The sequence below is a fragment of the Oryzias melastigma genome, linkage group LG20 (assembly GCF_002922805.2).
Source record: "Oryzias melastigma strain HK-1 linkage group LG20, ASM292280v2, whole genome shotgun sequence".
NCBI classification, from domain to species: Eukaryota; Metazoa; Chordata; class Actinopteri; order Beloniformes; family Adrianichthyidae; genus Oryzias; species Oryzias melastigma.
Window position 1 is genome coordinate 2,478,675 of NC_050531.1, and position 17,327 is coordinate 2,496,001.

The 17,327-nt window shown below is 41.0% G+C and overlaps 1 protein-coding gene across 1 annotated transcript in view; it reads left to right on the forward strand.

Moving 5' to 3' along the window:
• Positions 1 to 758: 758 nt before the first annotated feature.
• tnk2a (tyrosine kinase, non-receptor, 2a) overlaps positions 759 to 17,327 on the forward strand; it is a 22,341-nt gene continuing 5,772 nt past the window's right edge. The window contains exons 1-18 of the mRNA XM_024280620.2: positions 759 to 999; positions 3,186 to 3,230; positions 4,722 to 5,197; positions 7,209 to 7,371; positions 7,443 to 7,513; positions 7,691 to 7,894; positions 9,186 to 9,335; positions 9,412 to 9,507; positions 9,584 to 9,765; positions 9,837 to 9,963; positions 10,048 to 10,194; positions 11,291 to 11,385; positions 11,875 to 12,069; positions 14,342 to 14,433; positions 14,516 to 14,560; positions 14,633 to 14,874; positions 16,979 to 17,182; positions 17,302 to 17,319. Of these exons, the coding sequence (XP_024136388.1) occupies positions 5,099 to 5,197; positions 7,209 to 7,371; positions 7,443 to 7,513; positions 7,691 to 7,894; positions 9,186 to 9,335; positions 9,412 to 9,507; positions 9,584 to 9,765; positions 9,837 to 9,963; positions 10,048 to 10,194; positions 11,291 to 11,385; positions 11,875 to 12,069; positions 14,342 to 14,433; positions 14,516 to 14,560; positions 14,633 to 14,874; positions 16,979 to 17,182; positions 17,302 to 17,319 (2,130 nt within the window). The 5' untranslated portion in view covers positions 759 to 999; positions 3,186 to 3,230; positions 4,722 to 5,098. The remainder of the gene's footprint in view (positions 1,000 to 3,185; positions 3,231 to 4,721; positions 5,198 to 7,208; positions 7,372 to 7,442; positions 7,514 to 7,690; positions 7,895 to 9,185; positions 9,336 to 9,411; positions 9,508 to 9,583; positions 9,766 to 9,836; positions 9,964 to 10,047; positions 10,195 to 11,290; positions 11,386 to 11,874; positions 12,070 to 14,341; positions 14,434 to 14,515; positions 14,561 to 14,632; positions 14,875 to 16,978; positions 17,183 to 17,301; positions 17,320 to 17,327) is intronic.

Genomic DNA, 17,327 nt, shown 5'->3' on the forward strand with positions numbered 1-17,327 from the left:
TGCACTTACTAAAAGTCTTCTGTCTGGTTTCTGTAAGAACAAAGTGTATAAACCCTAAATCATTACTGAATATCCTAAAAATAATTTACAGCTACTTCAATTTATTCTTAAACCTTTAGATTAAAGATCACAACTTTATCAAGTGTTTCTTCTGTCCATCAAGAATCTTCAACTTTTTTTTTTTTAGTTTTCTTGCTACGATTTAATTTTTCCTTTGACTTTAAAATTTCAAGGAAAAATACATTTTGTTTGAAATAAATCAGTTCTAAAATACCCTGTTGGACAACAATTCTAATATTTTTTTGCAAACTTTTCTGCTTCAAAATAAAAATTTCCACAGTAAAATATTAAATTCAGTATTTTACATTTCCAATGTGATTTATGCCTACATTGAGTCTGGTTTGCCTTTTTTTACTGTAAATTTCAAATTTTATTTATGCAGTTATAGCTCTCATTGAAAACAAGTTTTTTGTTTGATTTTCTTTAGATCTAATTATTTGACATAGCAGCTAAGATTTTTCATTTTTTACTTCTACTAATTTAGATTTTTAATTTTATAAACTATATTTTACACTTTATGCAACCAGCAAAAATAAGTAATCTGTGCAGAAAATGTAATTGTCATTTATATTAAAACATTTTTATATCTAAATTGTTTATATTAGCATACTTGAAAAGAAAGAAAGCATGTTTTTGCATGTTTTTATAAATAATTCTAAACAGGAAGTCTCTTAATTTTGTACTTCCGGTCACGGTTGGTCCTTCTGGGGGCGTGGTCACGTCTCTGACGCAACAGTTACGCTCCAATGCCTAGATTTGAGCGTGACTGTAGCGAGGATAGCGGATCCAGGTGAATTCAGAGGGTTCTACCGGAAAGGAGGCGCCCGCCCGCGGAGCTCAGAGGAGGAGAGCGGCGGGAGGAGCGAGGAGTGACCGCGGGAGGAGGAGCCGCCGTCACGGCAGGGAGAGGAGCCGCCGCCGCCGCTGCCGTCCGCGGAGGTTTGTTTACCCGGGAAAACATTCAGCTCCTCACGGTGTTAACAGGTTCCTCCATCACCAGAGGTAAAGCGGGAATCCGCTTTGGGTTAAACTAAAAGAAGTTTAATTTAAAAACGAACTGGTTTAAATTTGTAATGTTGACAAAACAATTAACAGGTAATAATAAATAATGGATTATCTTATATTAACTCACTAGTTTATTAGACCTTAGTTACATTAAAAAAGGTGTTTTGTCTCTTCGATATCATTTTTTTTGTTCTGATGAGTCGACCAGAACCATTGGTACGGTCCAAATGTTTTATAGGTCAGGTGGGTTCTGCTGCTCCTTCTTATTCACTTATCCAATTAGTCACAGCAGTAATCCCTGAGTTTTACCTGTCAGGAGTCAAAGGCTGCTCCACGTCCAGCCAGAAGCTCATCTTCATATTATTATTGAAGATTCCATGAATTTCTTCTGACATACATTTAAATTACATTTAAAATGTTGCAGAAAGCTCATCCTTTTGGATAAGATCAAAGTTTTGTGTCATAATAAAAAGCTAACTGTGTGAAACCAGGAGAAGCAACATAAAGGTGTTATTGTAGCTCTGTATTGTTTGTTTCCATGTTTAGTTTTCAAATCTTGACTGTAACATTTATAATATTCCATTTTCTGATCACAGAAAACGTTTGTTTTCCCGATGTTAACTCAAAGCTTATGTTTACATGAAATAAAACAAGATATTTTTCTTTTTGGATACATTTAAACCTTCTTAAGTTGCTTTTTTGTTCTGGAGAAACAATCCTGGAGTTTGACTACATTCAACAAGTTTGAACTGTATTTAGCATTTAGTTATGAATGAATGAATTAAATGGTTTATTTCAAGCAATCAGGAATAATACACAAAAATAAAAACATTACATTGAATTACATTTAGATAACTTCAAAGTGAGTTGGAGGAAGCAAATTTATATAATCCCACTCCGGCTCGACCATTTTCTCTACATGAATTATCAATATCGGGTTCAGGACTTAATATCAAATATTAATACTCTACAATAACAGATTCAAGTTATAAAGGATCATTAATATCATTGATGTAATCAAATTTCAAAACATCCTCAGACAAATAATTCATATTAATCAGTAACAATAATCTTAATATTCTTAGTTAATAAAATTGTATTCATCAAAGAATTATTGTAATACAAAAAGTAATAAGTATAAATCAGCTTCATTTGTTAATGCAAACAAATGTCACAATATTCTCACTAAAAAAAGACAATTTGTGCAGATTGTTTCCATCAAAGAATTATTGTAATAATACAAAAAGTAAAAGGTTGAAAAGAAAAAAAGATCAGGAATTTGAGCAGAATCAGTGCTACATCACAGCTTAGGAACATTTTAAGGCCACGTAATCGTTCTTCATTGTTATGACTGAGAGACTGTAAAGGTCTCATTTTAAGGGAATTGTGCTCGAGTTCTTCAGCTCAGAATCGGGTCAGAGTTCACCTTCAGTGGTTTTTGAGTTCACATTTCACATTTTTCTTTAATTAAAGGTTCAGACATGTGTAATCCCACAGTTCTCAAAGTCGTTCATGGATTTTATTTCCAGAGGCTTCGTCTGGTCCGGTGGTCCGAGTGGTTTGACAAAGATTCTGGAGCTGGTTTATCCGTATTCTTTCTCCGAGGAAGCGGATGACAGACCTCAGCAGTATTTAGGTCCAAGGAAATCCCTAAGAAATATTCCAACTTGATTCTCCACGGTCACGTTAGCATCCATCACAGCTCTGTTAGCTTCCATGCTAACGTTGGTTCCACATGGCTGCGCCCGGGGTTGTAGTTGAAGTCCCGTGAGAATCCCATTATTCATCTGCAGCTGTTCTCTCCAGGAGCTTCAGGCTCCTCAACAGATTATTACTTATGAGACCAAACTGCAGATATTTCTACAAACTATCTAAATATTGTTTTCAGTCTGTCTGAGGATCAGAATTTGAACTGATTGAAATAGATTTAAAAATACACTAAAATTCCTTTGCTGCACATCTTTGAGCTGAGCTGAAATGAATTAAAATAACAGTTTCAGGCAGAAGTTTTAGCCAAAATATTTGATGGAATTTCTCTACAGACCAGCTGCATCCTGTGGTGAATTGTGTCGTTTTTCTTTAGGTGATATAAATATAAATGGAAGTTTCTGTTCCTGCAGACGTTTCTCCATCCATGGCTGCCTGCAGGTGACCCACAGCTGACGGTAAGAGCAGGAGTTTCATCATTTTCATGACACAACAGTCAACCGGTCCAAACTGCATCTCAAAGTTGGCGCTCCGTAAAGCAAAGGAGGCCGACGTGTTTCTGCAGCTTCGCTTTCAGGCCAGAAGATGAGCTAAATTTATCCGAGTGCATCCCTGGATAAAAAAAAAACGGGTTTGATGCTCATTTTTCTGTGGACAGACACTCTCACATGAACCGAGTTCACGCACCAGCGCTCCTGCCTGTCCCGTCACGTGTTGCCCGTGGTAACAGCCCACTTTCCCGCTTTCATACTTTTTCTGGTTCAGTTCAACCTACAGAAAAACAGAGACGGCTAAAAATAAAACGCCACTAATTTCTACTGGGAAACAAAATTATCTTCTTGAATTAACTCTGGTATTTTTAAACGGTAACACTAAAGCTGGCTTCTAAAGATCATTTTGGAAAGAAATTTTTTCTCAAGCATCAAATTAGTCTAAAATTCATGTTAAGTTAAAAATAATTAAAATAAAATAGTTCTTGAAGATTTTCAGACGATGTTACTGAAAGTCATTTTTATTTTGTAAGAAAATTATATTTAGGGTTTTCACTTTTCACTATTTTTTAAATCAAATGGTTCCCATATCATGATTCTGCCACCGCTGTGCTTTAGCATTGAATTAGCATAAACATCGTTGGTTTTACAGGGTTGAACAATCACAAAAACTTGACTTAAAATATAGTTTTTATATAATTATGTTGTTTTTTTTGTTCAACAATCACTTTTTTTACTTTTTCATTTTTTTATCTGTTCTTTTTTAATAATAAAACCCAGTTCAACTGTGATACATTTTTATGTGGAAACAAGAAGAACAAATAATTTAAAAAGGAAATAAATCTGGGATGATTTTTGTTCTTAATAGATGGTAATTTGGTGAAACTGATTTAATAAATCAGAGGAAAGCTTCAGTTTTTCTCATTAAAAATACCAAATTAAAAAAACTGAATGAAATGAACATCAGAATGAAATGAATAGAATTAATTAGCTGTATTATATTAAATAGGACTAAAAACAGCATGAAATGGTCCTAATGTGGATTTTAATGCTCCACACCATCCATCCATCCATCCATCCATCCATCCATCCATCCATCCATTCATCCATCCTCTCCTTCTTCTCCTCCTTCTTCTCCTCCTCCTTCTCCTCATCCTCTCCTCTATCCTCTCCTCTATCCTCTCCTCCATCCTCTCCTCCATCCTCTCCTCCATCCTCTCCTCATCCTCTCCTCTATCGTCTCCTCCATACTCTCCTCCTTCCTCTCCTCATCCTCTCCTCTATCGTCTCCTCCATACTCTCCTCCTTCCTCTCCTCATCCTCTCCTCTATCCTCTCCTCATCCTCTCCTCTATCCTCTCCTCATCCTCTCCTCCATCCTCTCCTCCTTCTTCTCCTCCTCCTTCTCCTCCATCCTGTCCTGCTTCTTCTCCTCATCATCTCCATCGTGCTGTTGTAGGATCTGCTGAATTATTGAGCATCAGTCGGGCTGAGGCAGGAGCAGGAGGAGAGGATGCGTGGGGGGGCCCAGCTCTGCGGGGAGCCGTGAGTCAGCAGGAAGCAGAAAAGAGCAGTGGGAGGGCGGACGCGGCCAGTTTGCACGCAGCTTCAGGTGATACGGCGGCAGCATCGCCGTCAAACGCGCCCCCTCCTCCCTGCCCGTTTGCGTGGAAGGCGTGTGCGCGCGGCATCGATTGAACGCAGAAGGTCATGGAGCCGGCAGAGGATTAACGGCTTGCGCTCGGATCCCCGAGAAAGGACCGCCGCCGACGCCTCCCCGGAAACGCTTCAGATCAGGACAGCGGCGAGGAGCGAGGACAGCGGGGGCCGTTCAGGATGGGGGAGAGCTACATGTACCAGCGCCTCCCCTACGGCAGAGGAGAGGGGGAGGGGGACGAGGAAGAGGAGAGGAGCAGGAGTGTCGGGGGGAAAATGGTAAATGGGAGGAGGCGGGGGGAGGAGGTGCAGCTGAGTTATTGTCTGTGTGTGTATGTGTGTGCACACATGTGTGCATGTATATGTGTTTGAGAGCGCTTGTGCTTGTGTTAGTGTCAACTAATAGTCGACTAATCACCGATTATTTTTTTTGATTAGTCTATCAAACAGGTCATGTACAAACACACATTTTAACTATCATTAGCTTTAAACTAACTAAAAACTAGATAAATAGCATTACCTGTGATAATGCTAGTGTGAATGCTGGAAGCTGAATTTGGTAGTTGAGGATGCCAGTGACGATAGTTGAAGATGCTGAAATAGATAGCTGAAATCGCTAAAGCTGATAGTCAGCTAAAATATTAGCTAAATGCCAAATTATTCTTAAAAAAATGAAGAGTTAACCAAATTAGCCAAAATAGCTAGCACGTAGCTGATATGTTAGCTAAACTCCAAATTAGCCATTATAACTGAAAAAAGCCTAAGTTAGCCAAAATAGCTACCATGTAGCTTAAATGTTAGCTAAACTAAAAAATTAGCCTAAAAAAAACGGAAAAATTCCTAAATGAGCCAAAAATAGCTAGCATGTAGCTGAAGCGTTAGCTAAACTCCAAGTAAGGATAAAAAGGACTGAAAAATTCCTTGATTAGCCATAATAGCTACCATGTAGCTGAAATATTAGCTAATCTCCAAATTAGCCTAAAAATCTTAATAAATGCCAAAATAGTCCATAAAGCTAGCAGAATGCCAATTTTACTTTACTACACTCTGACTCCATATAATATAAAGTAACGACTAATCGACTATTAAATTAGTCGTCGACTATTTTAATAGTTGATTTGTCGTCGATTAGTCAGTCCTTCTATCTATATTTGGCTGCATGCCTGTGTGTGTATAAATAGTAGATATTAAATCGATCTGATCTTCAGATCTTTATTTCTTCAACAGGAAGTATTTGCCCCCTCCCGGTGTTTTTTTTTTTTTTTTCTAACAAATTTTATACACAAAAAATGGGAAACTGCAGTAATTTCTATTCAGACAAATCCCAAATCATGTTTTCATGTTTAAGTTTTTCACAGTAGGAAAATAAGACAAAATAAAAACTGCTTTAAAGTTAACAGTAATAACAAATTGACACTTTTTGGCTTCCCTGTAGAAAAACTTCTGTCATGTTTTTAATTGATTATAGTGAACATTTTCCATCCGTCCATCCGTCCCATCTCCTGTTCATCTCAATGGAGTACAGGGTCACTAGGTTGCTGGAGCCTATCCCAGCTCAGATCAGGTGTAGGAGGGGCTCACTCTGATCAGCTGGTACCTTCCACTGCAGAGCCAGAACAGTTTAGATTTAGGAAGTAATCCAGAATGTGTTCCAACAAAACACAGAATCCTGGTTCACATCATCACACCACCGCCGCCGTGTTTGGTTGTTGCTCTGAGGTTCTTTGAAACCCTCGTAGACATTAGAGATATGGGATCAAATTTAGGAAAACTAATGATCCAAAACAGAACGGTTCTGCTTCAAACCTTCATCTCCTATTGTTTATGAGTCACTTTCTGATGTTGGACCCAAACATCCAGCAGAACTGTGAAGGAAGCCATCGGCTGTAGAACCGAGTCAGAACCGAACAGGCTGAAGAAGAGTCCAAACTCTGCTCTTTTCTCCTGCTTTGGTTTAGAAAACTCACTGAATTATTTAATGTTCTTTTATTTATTTTTCTCTTTTATTTTGGGATTGTTTTTCCTGTTTGCTGGAAAGTTTTTGTGAATTTCTTTGAATTGTCTCCATGTCTGGAAGATGCTGAAGGTTCAAACTGTCGTCTTCTTTTGGTTAAGAATCTTTATTTATTTTGAAATCTTGGATACAAGAAGATCATATGAAATGAAAGTTTCTAAACGTGTTTCCTGAATGATTGTGGATCTCCTGCAGTTTGACTCGTGCACATTCAGATTGTGTGTTTGTGTGTGTTTGTGTGTGTTTGTGCGTGTTCGTGCGTGTTTGTGCGCACAGATGCAGTGTGAGGAGGGCACCGAGTGGCTCCTGGAGCTGCTGACCGACGTGCAGCTGCAGCAGTACTTCCTGCGGATCCGCGACGAGCTCAACGTCACGCGGCTCTCGCACTTCGACTACGTGAAGAACGAGGATCTGGAGAAGATCGGCATGGGCCGTCCCGGTGAGTCCTCCCGCTCGCTCCGGCGGTCTGAGGGAAGATCCCGGCTGAGGCCGCTGTTTCTGCCGCTGCAGGTCAGAGGAGGCTGTGGGAGGCGGTGAAGAGGAGGAGAGCGCTTTACAAACGCAAATCCTGGATGAGTAAGGTGAAGAAGCTCTCTGTTATTCCTGGAACACTCCAAAAGCCAAAAACATTTTAGGAAGGTTTCTCCAGTCCAGAGTAAAAAACTCCCAATCATTCAACTTTGAACATTTATTATAGTTTCTAGTTTTGAACTGCATTAGTGATGGATCATTGGTTCTGTGTGTTCGTGGACCTGCAGGTTTTCCCGGTGAAGCGGGACTCCGACTCCCAGCAGACCTTCCCGGCGGCGGCGGCGTCCTCGGCGGGTGCGGCTGGCAGCGAGCCGGGAGCCTCGCTCACCTGCCTGATCCGAGAGCCGGAGCTGCAGCTGTTCGAGCGCCTCGGGGACGGCACGTTCGGGGTGGTGCGGCGAGGGGAGTGGACGGCGCCCAACGGGAGAGTGGTCAGCACAACCCCGACGTCGACGCCACGTTGTTTGAAGCAGAGCAGCAGGAACCGTTTACAGAAAACATCGTCGGATTAAGCTCATAGCTGAAGAAAGCACAGCTTAAAGAGTTCAAACTAAAAGTTTACTGAGTTTTAAGGCGGATTTGGCTTGTTTGGAGCCAGAAAGGCTTCGAGAAAATCATATTTTTGTACTTTTTTTGCTCACAACTAAAAAATTCTCCATCAGTGAAAATCCAAAAGTACGACGGAGTATTTGGGCCATTTTACATGAAAAAAATGCTTTTAAATTATTACTTTATTTCTCGTAAATTGACGATTTCATAAATTTATGAGAAATTAAATTATATTTATGACTTTAAAAGTCAAAGGCTAAATTTCCGACTTTTTTCTTGTAAATTTATGCTTTTAAAGTTGTAAATCTACGACTTTAAAACATTTAACTTTATGAGAGAAAAGTTATAAATTTACTTGAAAAAAAGTCATACATTTTTTACTTTAAAAGTTGTAAATATACAATTTTAAAAGATGTAATTTTACAAGAAAAACAAATTAATTTACAAGAAAAGTTAATAAATCTATTAGAAAAAAGTAATAATTTTACTAGAAAAAGAAATAAATTATTGAGACAAAAGTCATACATTTACGAGAAAAAATATTAATTTTATGAGAAAAAAGTGATATATTTACTAAAAAAAAAAAAGAAAATTTGCAAGAAAAATGTTATAAATTCACAACTTTGAAAGTTATAAATTCACGAAAAAAATGTGTACATTTGAGAGAAAGAAACGTCATAAACTTTCTCAAAAAAAGTAATAACTGTATTAGTTTAAAAGTTGTAAATTTAAAAGAAAAAACATTTACAGGAAAAAGTCCTAAATTTAGGAGTAAAAAGTCTCAAAATATAGGGAAAAAAGTGATACATTTATGAGAAAGAAGAAATAAATTTATGACTTTAAAAGTTCTAAATCTACAATTTAAAAAAATTAAATGTATGAGAACATTTTTTATACATTAACAAGAAAAAAGTGAAAAATGTAGGAGAAATTTTAAAACATTTATGTGGAAAAAGTGATAAATTTAGAAGGAAAAAGTAATAAATTCATAAGAAAGAAACACCATTTCTGTGTTTACCAGATAAAAGAATTGAAGATAAAAGAATTTAGCCAAGTTTTTTTTCTGGATTAATTCAGGAACAAAGAAATTCTGTCCTAAATAAGTTTTTAGTTGCAGGAAACTGAGTTTCTTCTCCAGACGTCGATGTTCAGGAATCCTCTTGAACTTTGCAGCTGTCGGTGGCCGTGAAGTGTCTGAAGACCGGCGTTCTGGACTCGGACGGTCTGGACGATTTCATCAGGGAGGTGAACGCCATGCACTCGCTGAACCACCAGAACCTGATCCGGCTGTACGGGATCGTCCTGACGCAGCCCATGAAGATGGTGAGCGGCGCTCTGCAGAACGTCAGCCCGATCCGTGGCGGTTCCTCTTCAGCTCCTCTGCTGTGTCTGGGTGCAGGTGACGGAGCTGGCTCCTCTGGGCTCGCTGCTGGACCGCCTCCGGAAGCGCCAGGGCCACATCCTCATCCTGCTGCTGTGTAACTACGCCGTGCAGGTCGGGACCGTCCGATCTCCTGCTGTTTGAGGTCTGCGGATGCTCGAGTCCCGTGTTCTCCCGTTTTCCTCTGCAGGTAGCCTGTGGGATGGCGTACCTGGAGCAAAGGCGGTTCCTCCACAGAGACCTGGCGGCCCGCAACGTGCTGCTGTCCAGCAACGAGACCGTGAAGATCGGAGACTTTGGCCTGATGAGGGCGCTGCCTTCACACACGGACCACTACATCATGGAGGAAGGCCACAAGATCCCGTTTCCATGGTGACGAGACCAGAAAGGAGGTTTTCCCGTCTTTGCGAGTCTTTGCTCTGATTCCCGTCTTCCCGCTCCAGGTGTGCTCCGGAGTCCCTGAAGTCCCGCTCCTTCTCCCACGCCTCCGACACCTGGATGTTTGGGGTCACGCTGTGGGAGATGTTCTCCCACGGGCGGGAGCCGTGGCTCGGCCTGAACGGAAGCCAGGTGAGGCTCCGCCCTCCTCAATCGGCGGGAACATTCCTCACAAAACGGCAGAGCGGGAGCTAGAACGTTCTCCGTCTTCTGCAGATCCTGCATAAGGTGGACGTGGAGGCTGAGAGACTCTGCAAACCCGACGACTGTCCTCAGGACGTTTACAACGTCATGCTGCAGTGCTGGAGCCCCACCCCTGAAGACCGGCCCACCTTCATCGCCCTCAGAGACTTCCTGCTGGAGGTGAGGCTGCTAAATAGTGCTCCCTCACGATTAGTTGACTGATCGGGTCATGCACCAAGTGGATGTAAAACAGACGTCATTAGTTTTTAACTAAGAACTATATATATAGCATTACCTGTGATAATGCTAGTGTGAATGCTGTAAGCTGAATTTGGCCGCTAAAGGTGCTAGTGCTGATAGCTTAAGATCCTGAAATTGTTAGCTAAAAAATGATGAAGTTGATAGATGGATAAAATATTATTTAAATGCCAAATTAGCCTAAAAAACTGAAAAATAAGCCTAGGTTAGCCAAAACAGCTAGCATGTAGCTGAAAAATTAGCTAATTTCCAAAGCAGCATTAAAACTGAAAAAAGCCTAAGTTAGCCAAAATAGCTAGCATGTAGCTGAATATTAGCTAAACTCTAAATTAGCCTAAAAAACAAAACAAAAAAGCTAAAATACCCTGTATAGCTAGCATTTAGCTGAAATATTAGCTAGACTCCAAAATAGCCTAAAAAACAAAAAAGCCTAAGTTAGCTAAAATAGCTAGCATGTAACTGAAAAATTAGCTAAACTTCAAAATAACCTTAAAAACAAAAAAGCCTAAACTACCCAAAATAGCTAGCAAGTGCTGAAATTTTAGCTAATTTCCAAAGCAGCATAAAAACTGAAAAAAGCCTAAGTTAGCCAAAATAGCTAGCATGTAGCTGAAATATTAGCTGAACTCCAAACGAGCATAAAAACAAAAAAGCCTAAATTAGCAATTAGTCGACTAATAAACGACTAATCAACCATTTTAATAGTCGATTAGTCGTTGATTAGTTGCCTCATCGTAGCAGTTCTACTCTTAAATCTCACATCCTTCGGAATAAGCGTCACATGTGACCCAATGAAGCTGCCGAGAGCGCCCTCTACAGGGGCCAGCTCCATGTTTACTACATATTCTAGCTCCTCCCACCACTAATTACCTGGTGTGTCCATCCAATCAGAGGAAGGAACAGCAGAGTTTGCTCTAGCATTAGCTGCTAAATGAAAACGTTTTTTAGTAGAAACCATGTTTTTTTTGATGCTGTGACGCGACCGTCCTGCCGCTGACGGTCCGGATTCTGTCTGCAGACGATGCCCACCGACATGCGAGCTCTGCAGGACTTTGAGGAGGAGGACAAACTCCAGATCAAGATGAACGATGTCATCACCATCATCGAGGGAAGGTCGGTGAAGTCTGTCACTCGTTTCTGCAGCAGATCTCGTTTTATCCATCCTTGTTTTCTTTATTTTGTTTCACAAAAGATGCATTTAGCTCATTTTTAATAAAAGTTTAGGATTATTTCTGCCCAACATCAAATCCCAGCCAGCAAGGCCAAGTGGGCCCATCTGGTTTAAGCGTGGGAAGAAAATATGGGAGCCGATTGGGTTTGTCCTCAGTTTCCACGGTGACCACACGTGTGTTTGCCCACATTGACTTGAGTGGTCATTCAGTGGGTTAGCTCGCTATGCTAGCCAGGTGCTTGGTGGACAGTGCAGCTTGCTAGCTCAAAGCAGCAGAGCTCGGTAGCTTACCACTGAAGTGCTCACTAGCATGCTACAGCGCAGCTCGCTAGCTCGCTGTGGAAGAACTTGCTAGCATGCTGCAGGGGCGCTGACTTTAGAGGAGCTGGCTACAATCTTAATTTTCTTGTCCTCCATCGTTTCTTCTGCAGGGCGGAGCATTACTGGTGGCGAGGTCAGAACAGGAGGACGCTGCGGATCGGCCAGTTCCCTCGCCAGGTCGTCACGTCGGTGGCGGGTCTCTCCGCTCAGGACATCAGCCGACCCCTCAAACACTCCTTCATCCACACCGGCCACGGAGACACGGACCCCAACCGGAGCTGGGGGCACGCCGACCGCATCGACAGGTCAGCCGAGCCGGAGAGATGAAGACGGCATGAAACCAAAAAACACTTTTTTGTTTTAAACAAGCTAATATGACATTTTTAAAAATCACCAGAACAGCTAAAAGACAAAAATGTAAACAATTTAGACAAAGAAATGACTAAGACTCAGATATTAAATCTAATCTTTTAAAGTATAATAGGAGGAATGCAGTTACACTTTATCAAATTTTCAAAAGGGATATTCTTCTGTAATTATATGAAGCTAAATTGGGGCCATTATTATTTAAAACCCAAATAAAACAAATATGTTTTTTGAACAAAAAATTGTTAAATGTCCTAAACCATTTGCTATTCTAAAATAAACGTAACTATTTTCAGCTTTAAATGTTCTGTGTTTTTAATAATAATAATAATAATAATACATTTTATTTCAAAGCGCCTTTCTGGTCACTCAAGGACACTGTACATTACAAAGAGAAGGATAATAAAATCAGGACAAGTAAATATATCGTAAAAACAGAAACACGATAAAATCTTTAAAAAATAAATAAATAAACAAATAAAATAAAATCAAATCAGCCACAGGATTAATGGTAGTGAGATCAGACAGAAAAGGCAGATTTAAACATGTATGTTTTGAGTTTGGACTTAAACACGGGTAATGAGTCAATGGTCCGGAGATCAGGAGGGAGTGAGTTCCATAGTGTGGGGGCCGAGTGGCTGAAGGCTCGGCTCCCCATGGTGACCAGACGGATGGGGGGTACGGAGAGTTGGAGGGTGGAAGAAGACCGGAGTGTACGGACGGGAGTGTAAATATGGAGGAGCTCAGATAGATAACGCGGGGCCAGGTTATGGAGTGCTTTGAAGGTGAGGAGGAGAAGTTTAAATTGAACTCTGAATTTGACAGGAAGCCAGTGGAGCTGTTGGAGGACGGGGGTGATGTGATGAAACGGTGGAGTTCTGGAAATAATGCGAGCGGCTGAGTTCTGAACCAGTTGGAGTTTATTGAGAGTTTTTTGAGGTAGACCGGACAGAAGTGCGTTGCAGTAGTCGATGCGAGAAGTGACCAGACTATTGACCAATATAGAAGCGGAATCGACAGTGAGAGAGGGACGAAGACGATTAATATTGCGCAGATGAAAATGAGCAGATCGGGTAATGTTATTAATATGCGGTTGAAAGGAAAGGGAACTATCAAGGATGACACCCAGGCTCTTTACCTGGGGGGAGGGGGAGACTGATGTGGAGTCAATAGAAAGTGTAAAATTTGAGATCTTGGAAAGTGTGGATTTAGATGCAACAAGTAATAATTCAGTTTTATCGCTATTGAGTTTAAGAAAGTTTTGGGTGAACCAGTTTTTTATTTCATGCAAACAAGATGTTAGGGAGGAGGGTGGGAGGGAGGAGTTTGGTTTACTGGAGAGATAGAGCTGGGTGTCATCCGCGAAACAATGGAAGCTGATTTTGAATTTGCGGAAGATGTTGCCAAGTGGAAGGAGGTAAGTGATGAATAAAAGAGGACCAAGGACAGAGCCTTGGGGAACACCGGAGGAAACGGGAAGAATCAGAACGGAAAGATTTTAGCTGGATGAACTGAGTGCGGCCAGAGAAATAGGAATGAAACCATCGAAGGGGGGTTGAAGTGATACCGAGGGAGGAGAGTCTTTGGAGGAGAATAGAATGAGAAATAGTATCGAAGATTTTAAAACTCAAAATTTCAGTTTCTTTTTTTTTTTCTCTTTCAACTTTTCTTTTTCGGTTTTGAATCTGAAAAATTCTATTTCAAAACTTTAAGGACATCAGAAATTCTCAGTTTCAGTGAATGCAGCGGGACTGAACCCCGTTCGGATTGGTCCTTCGTGTTAGCCCCGCCTCAATTCACCACAACAGGGCTTTGAAATAGAAATTTTCAGATTCAAAATTGAAAAAAGAGTTTGAATCAATTTAAATTTTATAGTGTTGAAACCTGAAACATTTGAAGCTGAAAATAATTACGTTTATTTTAGAATAGCAAAAAGTTTCAGATGTTTTGAATTATTATTATTTTTTTTTTTTTGGTCAAACACTAATGTTTTTTTAAGGTTCTTTTATTTGGATTTCAAATAATATTGGCCTTAATTTACCTCCATATAATTAAGCAATTAAATGAATTAAAAGTTCCTTTTTTTGGTTCATTAGTAGCTCAGTAGTAGCTGTACTGAGGTTGTCCACTGGAGGGCAGCAGAGCGCCACGCTTCTACCTCACTACCCCTTCCTGTTAAACGTGTATTCTCTCTGCTGTTTGTGTCTCCAGTCTGTACTTGGGGAATCCCATGGATCCTCCGGACGTTCTGGGATTTGATTCTGGCCGTTCGAGACCAACCAAACTTCCAAACCGAGCAAAGAGTAAAATTTTGTTTTCAGTCAGACGACAGTCACAGCTGTTTCATTCTGAGTCAGTCTGACGGCTCAAATCTGTCCTCAACAGAGCAGCCCCCTCCTCGACCCCCCCAGCCTGCCATCCTGCTAAAAAGTGAGTCGTCCCCTCCTCCTTTTACTCCCAGCATGCCGTCTGCTCGGCCCTGACCGTCCCGTCTGTGTCCAGAGCCCTTCTACGACTCGGTGATGGACGACTACGAAGAGGAGGACGACGCCGGAGCTTCATCGGGGCTGAAGAAGCTGAGCGCTTCTCTGGGTCTGAAGCTGCGCCCGTGGGAGGGCGGCGGCGGTGGCGTGCGCTCGGCCAAAAGTGAGGTGTCGCTAATCGACTTCACCGACGACAGCTTCAGCTCCACCACGCCCTCCCCGCTCACGGAGTGCCGCCCCCTGGACGACGACACGCTGAAGGTTGGAGACGTGTTCTTGGCTCTGACAGATTGTAGGTGTTTGGTCCGGTCCAGGTTCTGGTCTCAGAACGTCTTCCTTTAAGGGAGGCTGCGGTTTTCTGAGATCTGGTCAAACTGGCTCACCTTTATTTTGGAGGGACAAACTTCCTCTCAAAGGTCGTCCGCCGCTCCGCTGACCTGCCTTTGGATGTTTTTCCTCCGTCTGCTGCTCCTCCTGCTGGAGCAGCCAGAAAAAAGCTGCAATTCCCATCTGGGTTTATTGAACCTCAGTTTGACCCCCTCCCACCCAAAAAGAGGCGAAGCATCAGTTCAGCCTGACGGCCCGTCAGAGACGCCGAGAACTGAGCATGCTCACTGGCCTTCCCTCTGAGAGTCTGATGCAGTCATGCGGGTCGGTGTGATGCTGACGGCGGATCATTGATTGAACACGGTTCCTGCCCTGGACATCTACTGTGGGGGGGTCACAGCTGGAGTCAGCCTTCAATCAATCGGCAGCAGAAAGCCTCCCCAGGTCAGGTGTGGTTTGAGCGTGCTCACTGAGTGAGTTTGAAAGCAGAAAATGATGGAGGGTTTCTGCTAACGGTGTCAAATTACCTCGTTAATCGCAATTAATGAATTACAGACAAATAAGCTCCTCCCACTAACAGGGAGGACCAAAGGACTGCAGGGAGGGAGAACTTCAATCTGTATGCACATCCATCTAAAGTTTTATATAGAAAAATAACACTTTACACGATGGTAAATATTTATCATGTTTATCAGAATATTTCGTGTATTTTTTGCTCTGGTTCGGTTTTGGTCACTATGAAAATGGACCAAATGGCTGTTTTGGTGTTTAAGGTTAAACTTCAGTTTTAAGGAATCAAACTGACAGTTGATTATTTGAGCTGTCTGCTCTTCATGATAAACACTGAAGTTTAATGAGGGAAACAATGAAAAAGAACAAATTCTACGGAGCTCCTAAAGGAACATCAAAGTAAAAAAGATTTTTTATCTAAAAATTGCAGAAATTTGACTTCAGTGTCACTTTAGTACAGATCCCCTGAAGGGAAGTTTAAAAAAAATATAGTAGAGTTAAAAAAAATACAAAAATGGAAGTTAAGGAAAAATCTAATTACTATCTGGTGCACTCCAGTTAGTAACGACAATTGTGTTTATTCTTGTCTCTTTTTTTTTAAAAAAAAACAACAATTTACTTCAATTTTTAGAAAAACGTTTTTTTATTTCCCTTTTTAGAAAAAAAAAGTTCAGTTACTATCTGATGTGCATCAGTTAGTAACCAGAAAAAATATTTGTTCCTCTATTGTTAGAAAAAATATTTGTACTTCAATTTTTAGAAAAACCTGTTTTTTACTTCCATTTTCATGAAATATTTTTTTTACTTCCATCTTAAGACAAGAAAAGTTTTTTTGTATTGCACATTTCATGTACAGATACAAAAAAAAGTTTTTTTACGTCCATTTTTAGAAAAAACAGTTCAGTTACTATCTGGTGTTCACCAGTTAGTAACCATAAACAATTGTTTTTGCCTCTATTTTCAGGAAAAAAATGTTTTTACTTCCATTTTCATAAAAAAACGTATTTTTTACTTTCATTTTTAGATTTTTTTTTTTATTTCCATTTTTAGAAAACAAATATTCAGTGACCACCTGGAGAGCACCAGAACCTTTTTTGTCCCTTTAGGGCTCTGAGCTAAATGGACATCGAAGTTTAAAAAAACTTGAAGTAAAATAAATTGTGGATACTAACTGGTGTACACTAGTTGTTAACTGCAATATTTTTTTACTTCAATGTCCCTTTAAGGTTTCTATAATAAAACTTGACAAAAACAAATAATTTTTTTCATGTTTGACATTGAAACGGTTTTATTGCAGCAGGTTTAGATAGTAAGAAACATGTAACTTGTTAAAATATAAGCGTCCGATTATCTGCTTCATCAAGTTCAAACAAACCTCAGACTTATAAACGGACCGTCTTAGGAATGAAACGGCGCAGAAACTTCCAGAGAAGAGCTCTGAAGGTCTGCGTCCTTCTGGAGGTCGGGACGGATGGACGGGTTGACCGCTGAGGCTCAGCTCTGAGATGGAACGCTCTGATCTCCTCAGGACACGCCCTCCATCCTGGACTGGCCTCTTCCTCAGCCGACCTACGACGAGGTGGCGGTGGAGCACGACGAGCCGTCCGAGGACCAGGAGGTGCTGTCCATCAACAGGAGGGTGAACGAGGAGGCCAAGGAGGCGCAGGGCTCCAGCATGCCAGGCCGGAGCGAGTCCCAGTCGGCCGACCTGTTCAAGGAGCTGCAGAGGGAGGTGGGTCTCCACCTGCATGTTCCAAACCCTGAGGAATCGAACGCGTGACGCTCTGTCCGGACGCTCCACCGAGGAGCTATTTCTGCTCTCATCTCCTGATTGAATCTGTCTCTTCTCAGGTGATGGTGAAGCTCCAGGTTCCCAT